At 40.3% G+C, this 17574-nt stretch overlaps 1 protein-coding gene across 1 annotated transcript in view; it reads right to left on the bottom strand.

Moving 5' to 3' along the window:
- Positions 1 to 17574, bottom strand: part of LOC144519018 (collagen alpha-1(XIV) chain-like) — a 150535-nt gene that overhangs the window by 38454 nt on the left and 94507 nt on the right. The window contains exons 34-36 of the mRNA XM_078251901.1: positions 11607 to 11765; positions 8962 to 9039; positions 5848 to 5934 (exon numbers count right to left, since the gene is read on the bottom strand). Of these exons, the coding sequence (XP_078108027.1) occupies positions 5848 to 5934; positions 8962 to 9039; positions 11607 to 11765 (324 nt within the window). The remainder of the gene's footprint in view (positions 1 to 5847; positions 5935 to 8961; positions 9040 to 11606; positions 11766 to 17574) is intronic.

The raw sequence follows: 17574 nt of genomic DNA, 5'->3' as shown, positions 1-17574 counted from the left end.
ACTGTACTGTTACGGAGCTCCGGGATGCCGGCTACCAGCGGCCGGCTACCAGCGGCCGGCTACCAGCGGCCGGCTACCAGCGGCCGGCTACCAGCGGCAGTTGTTTATCCGCCAATAGGTGACTGCGAGCCGGATACAGGCACCGTCAGATGACTGTCCTTTCAGGGGCCATGTAGGATAGTGGAGTTTACCCAGAAAACGATGACAGTTAAGTTTAGGATACAGATCGTGGTTTGGATTTAAACACTCCCAAGGAACGAACGAGCGTTTCCTGGTTGAAAGTATTTTGTTTTTGCAGCGAAGTGAACTCTCTGTTTTTCTCTGTTTTATGTTGACACCACGTTAAGGGATTTTATTTCGAGATTATTTTCCATTAGATATTGAAGTTCATAAATAAGTATTTTGGCATGGCTGGCAAAGGGGCACTATCCATGGTTCTGAAAGGGGGATTTGATTTGATTCTTGCATGTTTTGTTTTGTTGTGCATGATCAAAAAACATCCCGCCCTCTGCTTTTTTCACAAATCGCACCCTGGAACTAACAGTACTTTTGAATGAAATGCAACAATTGTGCAATTGTAAGTTCATGTTAAGAAATTAATACATGTGTTATTCAAAATGATTGATTGTGTTCGTTAATTTAGCAATTTGTCTCTGCAAGATGTTTTTTAATGGATTTTTACAAACAATGTGAGCCCATGACTTGTTGGAGGTCGGGCAAACCTGCAGAGAAACTGAAATTAGCTTTCAACAGCAGCAATACAAATAATTTTGTTTGGATTTTTCATGGGCCTTAACAGCAATGGTGATAGAAAAAAAAAGTACACTGCTATTATCTTTTAAATGAGCAATTTGATGCCAAAGGCAAATTTACATTTTTAAACAACGATCTTGAACAGCATGTGCACAATTCAATCTTAACAAAAGGAGATGGCAGGCAGTGCAAGTCTTGTTTTCCTTAATATCAGACTGATTGCTGAGTGATATTCGGTATTGAGTTGAGTCAGTGCCAAATCAGGCGACACAGATTGCAATTCAGCTGGGGCAATCAATATTATTTCAAACATGACTCAAAGATTTACAAAACTGAAGAGGCCTGCTGCTGTGTGAGACAGAAAAAAGACATGCATCTGACAGTGAACACAAACACAGAAAATTACTCTCTGGAAGGAAAAACAGTGTTTTGGATGGCGATGCTAAGTGTAGAGCAGATTTCTTGCCAAAATATAGTCTGTGTAGATATACTATAGACAAGAGTGCATATGTTCTATTCAATAGCAAGACTTTCTGAAGAAAACAGGCACCAGGACTGTTTGAGCTCCATTAATCTCTATGGTCAGACAGCAACTATAGTTTCTTAATCCTTTTTAATAATTCTTTGCTCTCCAGTTCATTCACCTTCCAGTTGTCTTTTCATTGCTGTATTCTGTGTGTTTAGACACTGCATCAGGTCATCCCCATATATCCAGGTTTATTTGGCTTTCTTTACACTCCTTGGCTCATAAGAGTGAGCAAAGTCTCAGCAGCACAACAAAAAATGTTTACACTGAAAGTCTCAATCTGTTAATTTAAGTTTTGCTGTCTGAAGGAAACTTGTCTTCCACAGGGGATACAATACAGGTATTGTGTTAACAACCAATACTTCCTTTTCATCCTTCCTCAAAGCCCCAATGACTACTGTACAGTATATTCAGAGGTCAGGTCGCCCTGACCTATGTGGTTATGAAGTCCTTTGAGCGCCTTGTGCTTTCACACCTCAAAGCCATCACCGACCCCCTCCTGGACCCCCTGCAGTTTGCCTACAGAGCCAATAGGTCTGTAGACGATGCAGTCAACCTGACCCTCCACTACATCCTCCGGCACCTGGACTCCGCAGGAACCTACGCCAGGATCCTGTTTGTGGACTTCAGCTCTGCCTTTAACACCATCATCCCGGCTCTGCTCCAGGAGAAACTCTCCCAGCTGGGCGTGCCTGACTCCACCTGCAGGTGGATCACTGACTTCCTGTCTGACAGGAAGCAGCATGTGAAGCTGGGGAAACACGTCTCCGACTCACAGACCATCACCACCGGATCGCCCCAGGGCTGTGTTCTTTCCCCCCTGCTCTTCTCCCTGTACACCAACAGCTGCACCTCTAGTCACCGGTCTGTCAAGCTTCTGAAGTTTGCGGACGACACCTCCCTCATCGGACTCATCTCTGATAGCGACAAGTCCGCCTACAAGTGGGAGGCTGACCACCTGGTGACCTGGTGCAAGCAAAACAATCTAGAGCTCAACGCTCTAAAGACAGTGGAGATGGTTGTGGACTTCAGGAAGAATCCAGCCCTACATGCCCCCATCGCCCTCTGTGGCTCCACAATTGACACTGTGGAGTCTTTCCGCTTCCTGGGAACTACCATCTCCCAGGACGTCAAGTGGGAGCTGAACATCAGCTCCCTCGTGAAGAAAGCACAACAAAGGACGTACTTCCTGCGGCAGCTGAAGAAATTCAACCTGCCAAAGACAATGATGGTGCACTTCTACACAGCCATCATTGAGTCCATCCTCACATCCTCCATCACCATCTGGTACCCTGCTAGCACAGCCAAGGACAAGGGCAGACTGCAGCGTGTCATTCGGTCAGCAGAGAAGGTGATTGGCTGCAATCTGCCGCCGCTCCAGGACCTTTACGCCACCAGGAGCGTGCTGGAAAGATTGTGGCCAACCCCTCCCACCCCGGACACAAACTCTTTGAGACACTCCCCTCTGGCAGGAGGCTGAGGTCCATCAGGACCAAAAACTCACGTCACATGAACAGCTTTTTCCCCTCCGCCACTAGCCTTATTAACAAGGCCCGGAAACCACCCTGACTCTCCACCTTCATGCCACTGTTCTCTCTCTGCGTAATGCTCTTTGCTCTTTATTTTTCATTTATATCTTTATTTATTCTTTATTTTTAACTTAATACATACTGTGTAAATATACTTATACTTATATTGTTTGTACCTATACTTATATTGTTTAATATTCCATCTAAAGAATGTGTGACGTGCACCAACAACACAAATTCCTTGTATGTGTTAAAAAACGTACTTGGCAATAAAACCTTTTCTGATTCTGATTCTGATTATGCAGTTTGAGCACAAAAGTGGCTATGATTTTGCTATTAAACCATTCATCTACGCACATATGCTGCAGTTAAAATGTGATTTAAGAAGGCTATTCAATGCCAGTGAGAGAACAAGACAGAGAGACAGACACAGGTACAAAGAGAGAGGCATAGTGATAATAAAAAAAGAGAAAAGAGCCTCAGGCTTGTGGATGAAGTCGAGGTAAAGGAGAAAACAGAGAAAAGAAGAAACAGAAAGACAATGAAGAGGTGAAAGCTTTACAGTACTGCTATTGATCTGGTTTGGAGAGAGAATGATTGAAAGAGAGACAAAAGAGATGAAGGTGACAGAAGCAATGCACAGTATAGAGAGTAGAGGAACATGAAAAAAATCTAGTCTTTAAATTTTTAAGTCTTAAAGGACAATTCCGGCGCAAAACGAACCTAGGGGTTATTAACAGATGGGTACCCACTCAGTCGCTCTCTGGGACATGTTTTCATGCTAATCGAATGTGTTTGTAGCTTGAAAGAAACTAGCGCAGACCGCTGATTAGCTTACAACATTAGTATTCGGGGCACAGGGAAAGTAAAAACAAATCGCTATTTATACCACTAAAAAGGCTCAAAATATCACCAAACTTCAACGGTAGCATAATGAGGGTCCCTAAATGTTAACCGAAGCATTGAGAACATTGTAAGTGTAAGGACAGTTTATTGAACGAAGAGTTGCGGGAGCTCCGTGAAAGGGCTACGAGAGAGAGCTACCGGTAGTCAATGCCGCAACACAGCCTCGTACCTGCGGACACTGTGAAGCTATGGCCACCGAACAGGAGTGTCTGTGTTGCACGGAGTGAGACCTGTTGCGTTGCGACACCCAAGAGATGCAGTGTTTTGTACAGTCTGAAGATTTCACCTCTCTGATAAATAGGGCTGTACTTGGCTTTTTTCCATGTCCCGAAAAGAAATTGGAGACGGCGACCCAGACCGGAGGGACCAGATGGACAGTTATCCACTGAGTAAGTACACTAGACTAGTTATGCAGAGTGCGATTATTTCAGATATATTGAGCAAATCATGACTGGTTTTCAAGACGGCAGCGGCATGTAAACATGAACGCGAGTGTCTTTATAATGTATCTTTTCAATAAACTGTCTGTACACTTACAAAGTTCTCAATGCTTCGGTTAACATTTAGGGACCCTCATTATGCTACCGTTGAAGTTTGGTGATATTTTGAGCCTTTTTAGTGGTACAAAATAGCGATTTGTTTTTACTTTCCCTGTGCCCTGAATACAAGCGTTGTAAGCTAATCAGCAGTCCGCGCTAGCATTTTTCAAGCTACAAACACATTCGATTAGCATGAAAACATGTCCCAGAGAGCGACTGAGTGGGTACACATCTGTTAATAACCCCTAAATTTGTTTTGCCCCTGAATTGTCCTTTAAATTAGTTTTCTTCTTGATAACAAGTCAAAAGATAAGAGCACAAGATTAAATTTCATGACAATGTCTTCAAATTAAGCTCAACTACCGGTAGTTTAAATGAAATTATTGTACCAACTAGCAACTTATCTTGCATTAGAAATTAGAGAAGTTTTGGTGCTACATTTTTAATGGCTTAGCTGACATTTGCCTGTAGTATACAGTATGTTTCTGGTATACCGATGAAAAACATTAAAAGATAGAGACATAAACAAAGAGATGTAGAAAACTCGAGGGGAGGGCTGTGGCCTGTGGACATAACCCTACAGAAGAGTAAGTGGATCTGGCTCGTCGGACAGGGATGAAAATTGGGGGGATTGTAATCGGCTGTGATAAATGGAATCGCCATATAATTACTTTCTCAAACTATACTGGTGTTGATCCACGCCCCTCTCATGCCCTCACTACCCAAGGGTAGAGACAGAGACAAAGACAGAGAATTTCAAGAAGGGAGAGAAAATGAGAGAAACCGAACGAGATATTGTGGTATGGGGAAAGAAGAAAGAAATGAATGGAAAATGCAGAGTAGGAGATAAAGAGAAAGAAAAAAGAAGAGAGAATATGGACAAACGTCTCAGGCTGTAAATGAGGTAATTTACTTGCTCTGAGCCTCTATCAGGTTTTACCTGCTACTGCGTGAGAGGAATACAGCTTCTCTCTCTATTATACCGCCACCACAATGAAAACACCCAAGGATTTGTAAGTCTACATTTCACAGGTTTCATTAAAACATTAAAAAGTCAGTGGCCAAGAGACTGTGTACGTATAATATAATAAATAAATGTATTGAGTATACACTAATAAATGCATTTGGAATTTTTGATATAATGTGTCTCTGTGGTATTTTTTAGATTGTGTGAATAAATTGTGTTTTTATGGTATATTTGCAGATCATATTACTTCAAATTCCCCCTTGAGGGAAGAAGAATTGACCGAGCTGGATAACATTGATTCTTTCTGTCACATTCAATTGTAAATTCCACAACTGGAGATGAACTTGTTTGACTCAGAAATTCTGGAATAAATACAACCTTTTTACTGAGAGTCTAGATACTCAAAGTGAATAACGGATGTATTCATTCTCCGAACGAGAAAGTCTGTTAATGTATTGAGGTATTTATACCATAAATACCTCAATATATTATAGCTATAAAGAGTTCCACACAGGTCTGTGGAAAGACTGAAAAATATGGTCTTTATACTGGATTGAGCACAAAAGTCTGAATAAGTAATTAAATGAAAGAATAAATGACAGAATTAATAAATGAGCGGGCTCTTACAGGGGGTCCGGAAGGTCCTGGAGGTCCTTTGCTGTCCTGGGAACAGGTACAGGCATGAGGCATGGAGGGGCACTGCTCCTCAACTCTCTGAAAACAAACATACATTGAGTGCACAGTGCACTTGGTCTGTATTCAGGCAAGATGTGAGCATCATCATTCAAAACTGAACCTATGTACACCGCGAGCTTGCCAGCAAACAAGATAACGATGGTAAAACATGCTCATTGCTTGCCAGCTTGTCTCAGTTCTCTGGATCAGGTCTTAAACTCTCAACTGTCTGAGCTTGTACTTGCAGTACAAAGCAAATCACTTTGTACTGCAAGTACTGCAAAAAAAAACTTGCTTGGTTCCTTTGACTACTGATAAAGTATATGATCAAAATAAGTTGAAAGTTAGAATTACACACAGTTTATAAGATTGTATTATACTGGGGGTGTTTCTAATATACTGTGGCCCTTCATGTACTGTACATAGGGTGGACAATAAAATGTGAAAGTCAGTAATGCAATCCAATACCACCACAAACTACAGCCGAAGAATTACCACTAAATTGAATCAAAACCTTTCTGACCTTTCTGAGTGGCAACAAAAGTGTCTCAAAAACATAGCGTGAATAGATTCTATCAGATTGCAGAGGTGTACATAATTAACTGGTAACTCAGTGTATCTGTTTGTTGCGTGCGTATGTTTCATGCCAGGGGTGTTAATTAATAATTGGTGCCCTTATACAGGCACGCTCAGACTTGTATATATATGTGAGAAAGACAAGATTGGTCAAAATAATTACGCACCTGACCACAGACACTATTAGCGACAGCATTTCTTTTGCCAGTGCTAATGACAGCCATTCATACAGATTCCAAGTAATTTGGCTTTAATTCTGGTTTTATCATTCTGGTTTCATCATAACTCAATATGATTGTACCCACAATTATCACTCTATTATCTAAGGCTGTAATATACAGCGCGCTAAACTACTGTACACTTGGAAAGAAGAGGCAGTAAAACGATGTGATAAAGTGTGTGAGCATACAGTGGGGCAAAAAAGTATTTAGTCAGCCACCAATTGTGCAAGTTCTCCCACTTAACAAGATGAGAGAGGCCTGTAATTTTCATCATAGGTACACTTCAACTATAAGAGACAAAATGAGAAAAACAAATCCAGAAAATCACATTGTAGGATTTTTAATGAATTTATTTGCAAATTATGGTGGAAAACAACTATTTGATCAATAACAAAAGTTAATCTCTATACTTTGTTATATACCCTTTGTTGGCAATGACAGAGGTCAAACGTTTTCTGTAAGTCTTCACAAGGTTTTCACACACTGTTGCTGGTATTTTGGCCCATTCCTCCATGCAGATCTCCTCTAGAGCAGTGATGTTTTGGGGCTGTCGCTGGGCAACACAGACTTTCAACTCCCTCCACAGATTTTCTATGGGGTTGAGATCTGGAGACTGGCTAGGCCACTCCAGGACCTTGAAATGCTTCTTACGATTCCACTCCTTCGTTGCCCGGGTGGTGTGTTTGGGATCATTGTTGCTGAAAGACCCAGCCACGTTTCATCTTCAATGCCCTTGCTGATGGAAGGAGGTTTTCACTCAAAATCTCATGATACATGGCCCCATTCATTCTTTCCTTTACACGGATCAGTCGTCCTGGTCCCTTTGCAGAAAAACAGCCCCAAAGCATGATGTTTCCACCCCCATGCTTCACAGTAGGTATGGTGTTCTTTGGATGCAACTCAGCATTCTTTCCCCTCCAAACACGACGAGTTGAGTTTTTACCAAAAAGTTCTATTTTGGTTTCATCTGACCATATGACATTCTCCCAATCCTCTTCTGGATCATCCAAATGCTCTCTAGCAAACTCCAGACGGGCCTGGACATGTACTGGCTTAAGCAGGGGGACACGTCTGGCACTGCAGGATTTGAGTCCCTGGCGGCGTAGTGTGTTACTGATGGTAGCCTTTGTTACTTTGGTCCCAGCTCTCTGCAGGTCATTCACTAGGTCCGCCCGTGTGGTTCTGGGATTTTTGCTCACCGTTCTTGTGATCATTTTGACCTCAAGGGGTGAGATCTTGCGTGGAGCCCCAGATCAAGGGAGATTATTAGTGGTCTTGTATGTCATCCATTTTCTTATAATTTCTCCCACAGTTGATTTATTCACACCAAGCTGCTTACCTATTGCAGATTCAGTCTTCCCAGCCTGGTGCAGGTCTACAATTTTGTTTCTGGTGTCCTTTGACAGCTCTTTGGTCTTGGCCATAGTGGAGTTTGGAGTGTGACTGTTTGAGGTTGTGGACAGGTGTCTTTTACACTGATAACAAGTTCAAACAGGTGCCATTAATACAGGTCACAAGTGGAGGACAGAGGAGCCTCTTAAAGAAGAAGTTACAGGTCTGTGAGAGCCAGAAATCTTGCTTGTTTGTAGGTGACCAAATATTGTCCCGAGGAATTTGCAAATAAATTCATTAAAAATCCTACAATGTGATTTTCTGGATTTTTTTTCTCATTTTGTCTCTTATAGTTGAAGTGTACCTATGATGAAAATTACAGGCCTCTCTCATCTTGTTAAGTGGGAGAACTTGCACAATTGGTGGCTGACTAAATACCTTTTTGCCCCACTGTATGCTCACACACTTTATCACATCATTTTACTGCCTCTTCTTTCCGAGTGTACAGTAGTTTAGCGCGCTGTATATTACAGCCTTAGATAATTAGAGTGATAATTGTGGGTACAATCATATTGAGTTATGATGAAACCAGAATGATAAAACCAGAATTAAAGCCAAATTACTTGGAATCTGTATGAATGGCTGTCATTAGCACTGGCAAAAGAAATGCTGTCGCTAATAGTGTCTGTGATCAGGTGCGTAATTATTTTTATGTGAATTTGCAAATAAATTCATTAAAAATCCTACAATGTGATTTTCTGGATTTTTCTTTCTCATTTTGTCTCTCATAGTTGAAGTGTACCTATGATGAAAATTATAGGCCTCTCTCATCTTTTTAAGTGGGAGAACTTGCACAATTGGTGGCTGACTAAATACTTTTTTGCCCCACTGTATATGTGTGAGAGAGTATATGCAGTATATGTGTTAAGTTTCTTACCAATGCTGGTAGTTCGCAACACTTATCTCTGCTGGCCCAGGATGTACTGCAGATGATGTCAAACATCTGGAGCTGGAACTGTAAAAACACACACACACACACACACACACACACACACACACGCACGCACGCACGCACGCACACACACACACACACACACACACACACACACACACACACACACACACACACACACACACACACAAACCAATTCCATTAATACATAATAACAATTTTATCAGTTGACACATTTCAAAATGCAGAAGTATAAAAGAGATATTACAAATGGAATGTAAACCTTGGTATTTTGTAATGACATGGTTTTATGGTGTTTCTGTGTCGATAAGAAACAAGAACACAGAGACTGTTTGGCTGCTTACAAGCTCTAATGACCAGCTGAAAAGTGCTGGGAGATATGTAAAGTCTGGCTGAACTTTAATAAACAAAAGAATGTTCAGGAGGCTCCACTAGTCTTAAACTTTAGAGCAGACTATAAATTAGGTCATAGGCACAAGTCTGATTCAAAGTTTATCATCACAACTAACAAACATTACAAATATACTGTTTTTATTCATTTCATTAGAATGGCAGTTTCTTGTATCTAAATTTCTAACTATCCAGAAACCAAACTTTATACACATATATAACACAGACAACTTAAACTATGGAAAACTCCCACTTAGACTTAATGACTGTGAAACTGTTTTATCTAGGAAGTTAAATACATACAGACACGAACACACGATTGCAGACTTGGATGAGATTCTGTCGGCTTGTGGAAAGCTGGGCAATAACTGCTGGGCGTTTTTTTCTCTGCTACTGTTTCAGTTACACAATTATAATCTTCATTACTTTATTTCTAGAGAAGTATTCTGTATGGACACATTGTACCTGGTTTTGGCCCTGTTGGCCTTAGTTAAAAAAGGTGCAGAAGTCCCAAGGCTAAAAGCAGCCAGTGGACTCTGTCACCTCATCTCTGTCAAATGTCATATCTAAAAATGTATGACAAAAAATGGAAATTTGAGTCAAATGTTTTTAATTCCTAAAGATTAAAGGCCTGCCCTGCAGCCTGTGTCAAACAGTCTTAGGCTGCATTCACACCAAATCAGGTGAAAACATCAGTCCTCCCATTCATTTGAATGTGGGGGTGGGGACCGCCGGGGATGGCGGGAAATAAATCGCAACTTTTGGAGAAACGCAGCCTGATGTCATACGTAACCTACCTCCGATCAGACAAAACACAATGAAGTGGGGAACACAATGGAGACAGAAATGGGCCATTAAGTGACACTCCCACACCGCTGCACAACCCTGCGCTAATCGCTGCAACGCCTGATTTAGTGTAAATGCAGCAATATCCCAGTAATTATAGTGATTCTATTACAACACCACAGGGGGTCTTAGACTTTAAATAGCTGGGCAGTCTCAGTCAAATTGGAACTAAAGTTGAGACCTGAAAGATACAGACTTGCTGTGATCAGTATGGGGCTTTGACCCAGATTCATAGAATAGCTGTGCTGGCTAATTGAAATCTTGAAAAAAGCGTCACGATTGTCATTATATGATTTAATTTATTCATGCTGATGTACTGTCACTTTTGTAATCCTTTAATTCACCTAATCACCTGAAAATCCACAGGCTCAGCTGTCATTATGAACGGGCACACCATTCCCAACTTAAGAGTATCCAGATAACAAGAAATGTTGCTCGCTGTGGAGCCTAAAACAAAGTAGACTTCACTTCTGGACAACTGAGTACACACAGTAAAATGTAATAAACTGACGCCAGGTATAGCTACCATTATGGTTTAATTTTATAACAGATTACTTTCTGCAATGTCTTTCTTTCCAAACATGACACACACAACATGTTTTTGAATCAATAACCATTACTGGCTAGTAAGGGACAATCGGGTGAAGAAAATGTAATATTTTCCTTCATTAAAACTTCTTCACGCAGAATTTTCCAGCTGATCTTTTTTTTTTTTGGAGCAGCTAAGGAGTATACATTTAATAATAGCAGTGCTCAGAATTCCCAGAAGCCCAGGATAATATCTTACCTTCTCCCTTGCCTGCATGTGCCAAACGTTTGTTTGACTGCTTGTGTTATGGGTAGAGCACAGCTAAAGAAAGCACTTTTTATATTGCCACTTGCAATAAATAAAATGAACTCCCCCTGTGACTCACTAAAATGTATATACATAATGGTTGCCATTTTATAATCCACAATGGTTAACACACACACACACACACACACACACACACACACACACACACACACACACACACATACACACACACACATACACCTTGCCCACAAGGGACACTTGTATAACAGCCAGATTTGATTTAAGCAGAATTTGATTTGTTCTCACTTTAGCTGTGGTTTACACCATACAGATATGCTGTGGAAGAAATAATGAACACAAGCATTTTTTCAAGGAATATGTGAAAATGCATGGAGCTCTAACTCAATTATGCCGACCATCCCCCATATTCTACTGCCCTGATAACATTCTTTTTCTTCCTGTATCGAGGACACCCATCAAATTTCCATGACCAGTGGGAACCCTAAACATACAGGTATGCAATCACCATCTCTTCAGAGTGCACTTAACAATGATGAAGATAATAATTCATACTGACGGGAGCAGAGTTGTCGCGTCTGCCTCTGGAACGAACCATCCTTCCAAGGATCTCCACTCCATCGGTGGTAATGTTGCCAGCAGCACTGACAGATTTCTCCCCGACCACAGAACAATCTAACACCACCTTCACAGACGTCTTGCTGATGGTTACATGCAGCTGCATGGAAGAGAGAGAATACAGTGCATTAGATTGTAGTAGGTGGATTAGATTGTAGTACTTCCCAAACTAAAGCTACATCGAAGACCTGTTGAGCAAATAAGATGTGAAAATGTATTTACTTTTTTGTATTATTTTAGGAAGTATTTTGTCTCAATAGTGAATCCTTGTTTAGTCTGTATTACCCATGATTATTGTCTTAAATATATAACCAGACATAAACACAAACAATTGAATAGATGTAGTCAATAAAACAGAGTTGTGACATAATTAAGTGCAGCATTTTCAGGGGTCTTGTATCTGTGATCAGCCAAAATACAACCCCATTTATGTGTATGTGCACCAGCAACAATAGACCACCTCTTTACTAACTAATCACAGTGACAATGGGTTCCTTTGCTTGTGTGTTTTTTTGTTTGTTTTTTGTTTTTTATAAATGAAGTTTAAAAGCTTTAAAGGGGTGATAGAATGCAAAACCGATTTTACCTTGTCATAGTTGAATAACAACAGTTCGGTGGGTAAATAGGACATACATTGTAACGCCCCTGGATCTCCATCACGAAGGGAAGCCCACGGCGCTCCATACCCGCGCAAAGTCACCGTTTCTGGGTTACTGGACTACAAAATGCCGAGGCCCTGATGGAGCTCCAGGGCCTGCAGCTAGCCGCGATCTTTACCCATAGGATTGAAGGGACAGTAGCAGCTAACGGAATCCCTAATGTTCACAAAAATGCATTAAATTGAAATCGGACACCATTGTTAACTTTATAAGACCTTGGGGTAGATGTTATATAAGTGGCGTGACGAAATTCAAACTGTAAATATACTCTAGTTATGCCGGCAGCCCTGGTAGTCCAGTAACCGAGAAATGGTGACTTCCACTGGGTATGGAGGTTGCCGTTTTCTCGTCAGACTGTGTGGAGCTCTTAAAGTCCGACACGTCTTACCAAATTTGCAAATAGCCATCAATTTTCGTAAAACGGATTTTTTCACATAAAAAAGTCTCAGAAGTGAATTTAATAACAAAATAGCCCGACAAACAATGTATAACTTTGCAGTGTCTGAAATATGAGACCTGCTGTCTCGTCTCCAATGTGTTTCTATGGGGTTCGCTCAAACCAATCAGCGCGCAGCTCATCTAAATATTCATGAGCATACCATATTTGGAAGAAAAGCTCTTGTTCCAAATGGAGCCATATTCACAGGGTAGTTAAGGGCCTAATAAAATAGCATTCGGGCAATTTTCAGCCCAACCAATGTTACATACCCTATTAGGAGACCTTAAGGAACAGTGTAAAATACCCTATATAATCATTCTATCACCCCTTTAAAGCATACAAATTGGCCCTGTGAGCTCAAACTGCCTCCTTAGAGGAAGCCACTGCCAGTGCAGTGAACTGTGAAATTCAACCGGTCGCCTGGTTAATGAGCAAAGAGAGCTGCATCCTGCTGAAGGGTAGTAAGAAAATAGACTATTAGCACCCGCATGTTTCACCATAATGGGAGGTTTTCTATCACTCTTTCACAGCCTCAATACAAATATTCATGCAGTGTAAGTTATAGGAATATTAATGCATGTGTGCAGCACATACACCTCTACACGCGCACACACACACTAAAACAAGGTGCAACTAATGTGGAATCAAACTAAGTTCATATTCAAGTGTCAAGGCCCATTCCTTGGCTGACGTTTGGACGGCTGCTTTATAATGACTTTCTGTTCTCATCCTCCATTCTGCATACTTCACTTGGCATGGTGTGTGTGTTGTACGTGATATAAAAGATGATGAAAATCCTCTAAGGTGCAGGCATTTTGTGGCATTTTAGGCATTTTTCTTTCTTTTTTTTTATTACAAAAGGCTTCATAGTTCAATGAATATTTTAATTTTTTAATCTAAAATAGTTCATAGATCACTTTCTGTTTTAAAGATAATTTTTTTGGGACTTTTCAGGCCTTTATTGACAGCTTAAGACAGGAAAGGGGCCACAGGTCAGAATAGAATCACGGCCGCTGTGGTAAGGACTGAGCCCTTGTACATGGGTGCACGCTCAAACAGGTAAGCTAATTTCAACTAATAAATAAGTTTGTTCATCTCACTTCAATTTTATTTCTGCAAAAGAGGAGTGTCAAGCAGACAAACTGACCAACACATACTGTATATCATAAAAGATCGATACTTAGCGTCTGTGTATCGAAACAGTATTGCCACAGAAAATATTGCAATACTATGCTGTATCGATTGTTCCCCCACCCTAGTATATTCTCTATCTTGTAAGGGGTCCTAGGCTGAAAGTGTGTGTGTGTGTGTGTGTGTGTGTGTGTGTGTGTGTGTGTTAAACATTGCAGTGACTCTCCTTCAGGCTAGCTGGTTCCTCCATTTACTCAAGCAGTGACTAACACTTATTTTCAGTCTGGCGGAGGTTTATTCTTGAAAATTGAAATTTGAACCAACCTCTGTTCTTACTCTTGCGCTATATGCAATCAGAAAAACCTGAGAAACAGCAGCATGCATCAGAAATGATGCTCTTTATTTTCAAGCAACTGCTTTTTTGGTGGGTTATATATTCTTTATGACAGCATCTGAGGGCAGTATAGAGTGCATATTTAGTGTAGAATTACATTACAACTTTGAATAGGCTTCTGACATTTGCACCATGAAGACTGAGTCTGTTTTGTTGTTGTTTTTGTTCATCTGAGAGTCATTAGATAACCTCAAAGCTGAGAAAATTCTTAGTCTTAAAATTGAGACTTGGGATAAGTTTTATTAGCCTTATCCTACCAGACTCTCGTACATTTCATGTGTACAGAAAGTCTGGCTACTCTCCATTGACAAGTGTTAACTTCCTTGAAGGCGGGTACTCTGTTGAAGTTTAAAACTATTGGATCTGCCCAGAGCCACTCTGGATCTGCCATAACCAATCACTAACTTTTGGTCGTGACGTATGTCATGCGCCCGTGCAACAAGAGGGGAGACCGACAACAACTATCGGCTTATATTCAGCATTAGCATTGCTAGAGTTAGCCTTAGCCAACTCCTTCACCACTAACGGAGTGAGCTGGAAAATCAAACTTTTCCCGAACCCCGTGAAGAGGAGGGCCACAACATCATGGCCACCAACCCAACTCAGCAAATATTGTTCTTGCTCGGGCTTTAACTTCTGGATATTCGGCAGCGTTGCCACAACGGACCGAATGGCTTCGCTCGCGTCTCTCAACGTCATCGTTCTCAGCCACTCCCTCTGTTCGCTGATTGGACCGCCAAATATTTGGCCGGAGAAAACCCAAGAATATACCGCAAACCCAGACGGAGTACTGAAGGAAAATGAAACATGAGCGGAAGTACGTAGGAGGGCGGAGCTAGGCTACAGTTTTATAGGCCAGCATTCACAACACACAAACAAAAAAAAACATGACCACAACAAAATGAGAATATAGATATAGAATAACAAGTATTGAATGTAAAGAATGTTTTTCACTTTGTGCTGCTCCTGGAAGGTCAGATGGCTGGCTGGAAACTATAAGATCCATCCACAGCTTATAATACTGCCAGCACAAGATTAATTAGCCTCACAGACATACACAGTCTTGTATTTTCTAATGCTACTGCTGTTTTTTAGACATCAACAGTATCTTTCTGTAATACAAAGCACCTCATTAATTTGCGTCTCTCTGTCAGCAGATGGTTTTATTTTTTTCTTTATCTGAATTCTTTTTCCTTATCATTTTTCAGACAAATTACTTTTTATTTTCAAAACCACTGACAGAGCTACGTTATCTTTTTCATGTTGTACATATGACTTCTTTATAATCTCACAGATTGAATAACAACTCTGTTGTACTTTGACAGCAAAAAAACCCTAAACACTGAGCTATCAACTTAGCATTATCTTTACTGAATATAAATGTCAAACAAGGGAAAATCAACAGGAAGAGAAAAACTAAAAGTGTTCTTAATGCAACATTTAAGACAGCTTGGAGATTCTTAAATAGTGTTATGCTCTGGGCTTTTAATTACTTAATGTCATAAGGAAAGTAGTGTGTTTGAAGGCATATTTTATGGCTGATTCCAAGAAATGAAAGAGCAAAGTTTATACCAGAGTAGTGTAAGGATCACCATCCCAACAACAAAATATGAAAGCAGAGGGAAGAAGAGTAAAAAGTGAAAAGAGTGGAAAAAGGATAAAATTGCTAAACGATACTGGTCACAACTGAAACGACATGCAAAACACTAACCACAGTCTGCATTACCAACAGTCACCTGAGCAAAACAGTTCACATCACCTGCAAAACTCATTCCAAGCAACACAACTCTTCACGCTTCTCAAAACAGGCTCAGTGCAGCCAAACACTATGAATAATCGTTATCGAGATAACACACACTGTCACTCAGAAAACACAGAGTGAAAACACTAGCGTCAAACACCAATACAGAAAATACTATCTTTTCATCTTTACAGTTTGAATAATTTAAGTGACTTTACACAAATAATAACAAGAAAAGAGTGAAATTATGTATTTCACCAGTAAACAAGGTACACAAGAATGAATGAAGTTTGCTTACCTACACTATGTAAACAGATATACATTTTTATTTTGTCTGTAGTAATTTACGTAATTACTGGACAAAATAAAGGTATGTAATAGTTCAGAAGTTTTACAAGTTTTTTATCAACACATTGGATGTCCTCTCTTGCCATGAACCTGCATTATCTATATGGCAAAAACAAATGACTGTGGTGTTCCCATTGCTTCCACCTCCATTACTTTTTGAAAAACAGTAAGTGCGCAATTTTACTATAGTAAAGGAAGTGTTTTTCACATTTTATATAACTGTGTATGTAACCTCAGACATCTTACCTGGACATATTGGTATCTTTGCTCTTTTACCTGTTCACTGTTTCTCTCAAACAGTACAATGTGTAACAGTTTCATTCTTATTTGGTGTTTCTTTATTTTCAAAAAAATCTTTCCGAGCTTTACATATATATATATATATATATATATATATATATATATATATATATATATATATATATATATATAGTATGTGATCACTAACAAGTCTAAAACAAGACACCTGCTTAGGCTTTCAGCTGGAATTGCAATCAGCAGTGTTTGAAATACACCAGGCTGAATTTGGAATCCGTGGTTAACAGTTTTGACAGCAGTGTGCTGCAAATCTACAGTGTTGTGGTTGTGCAGGTTGTGGTTAAGTGTGTAGAGTTTTGAAAACTGTGTTCAAGCAATGAAAACGAACTAGAATTTGGTTCACATGAACTGCTGCTGTGCAGACTGTAGTTTTGCACCTGTGTCTCCAGTTGTGCCCACACACACACACACACACACACACACACACACACACACACACACACACACACACACACAGTTAAATTGTTAATGTAGTTTTTAAACATGATGTGTAGGGTAATGTGGGTTGAAGTAAATGAGGCTATCAGTATTTCTGCTGACTCAGCTGTTTCTGGCCTGCGCTTAAAAATAAGCATCCGCATGCTCGCTTATGCATGTTTGAAAGTGTGTGTGTGTGTGTGTGTGTGTGTGCATGCATGTGTGGTGTGTGCTTGCATATAGTACAGTGTGCTTTTCGTATGTGAAATGTAAACAAATGTGTCATCACAGCTGGACACATTTGAAAGTGTTTATGTAATGACTAACTTGACAACTGTCACATAAGGTTAGCTCTATCTCTCTTCCCCAGGTATTTGTGGAAACAATTCTAATGAAATGAAAAAACAAGAAACATCTGCACTGTTGACAGGCAACTCAAATGTAATTCCAGTTGTTGCTTTA

Source organism: Sander vitreus, chromosome 6 (genome assembly GCF_031162955.1).
Source record: "Sander vitreus isolate 19-12246 chromosome 6, sanVit1, whole genome shotgun sequence".
NCBI lineage: Eukaryota > Metazoa > Chordata > Actinopteri > Perciformes > Percidae > Sander > Sander vitreus.
The sequence above is the reverse complement of the archived record's forward strand: the minus strand, read 5'-3'. Positions and strand labels throughout refer to the sequence as shown.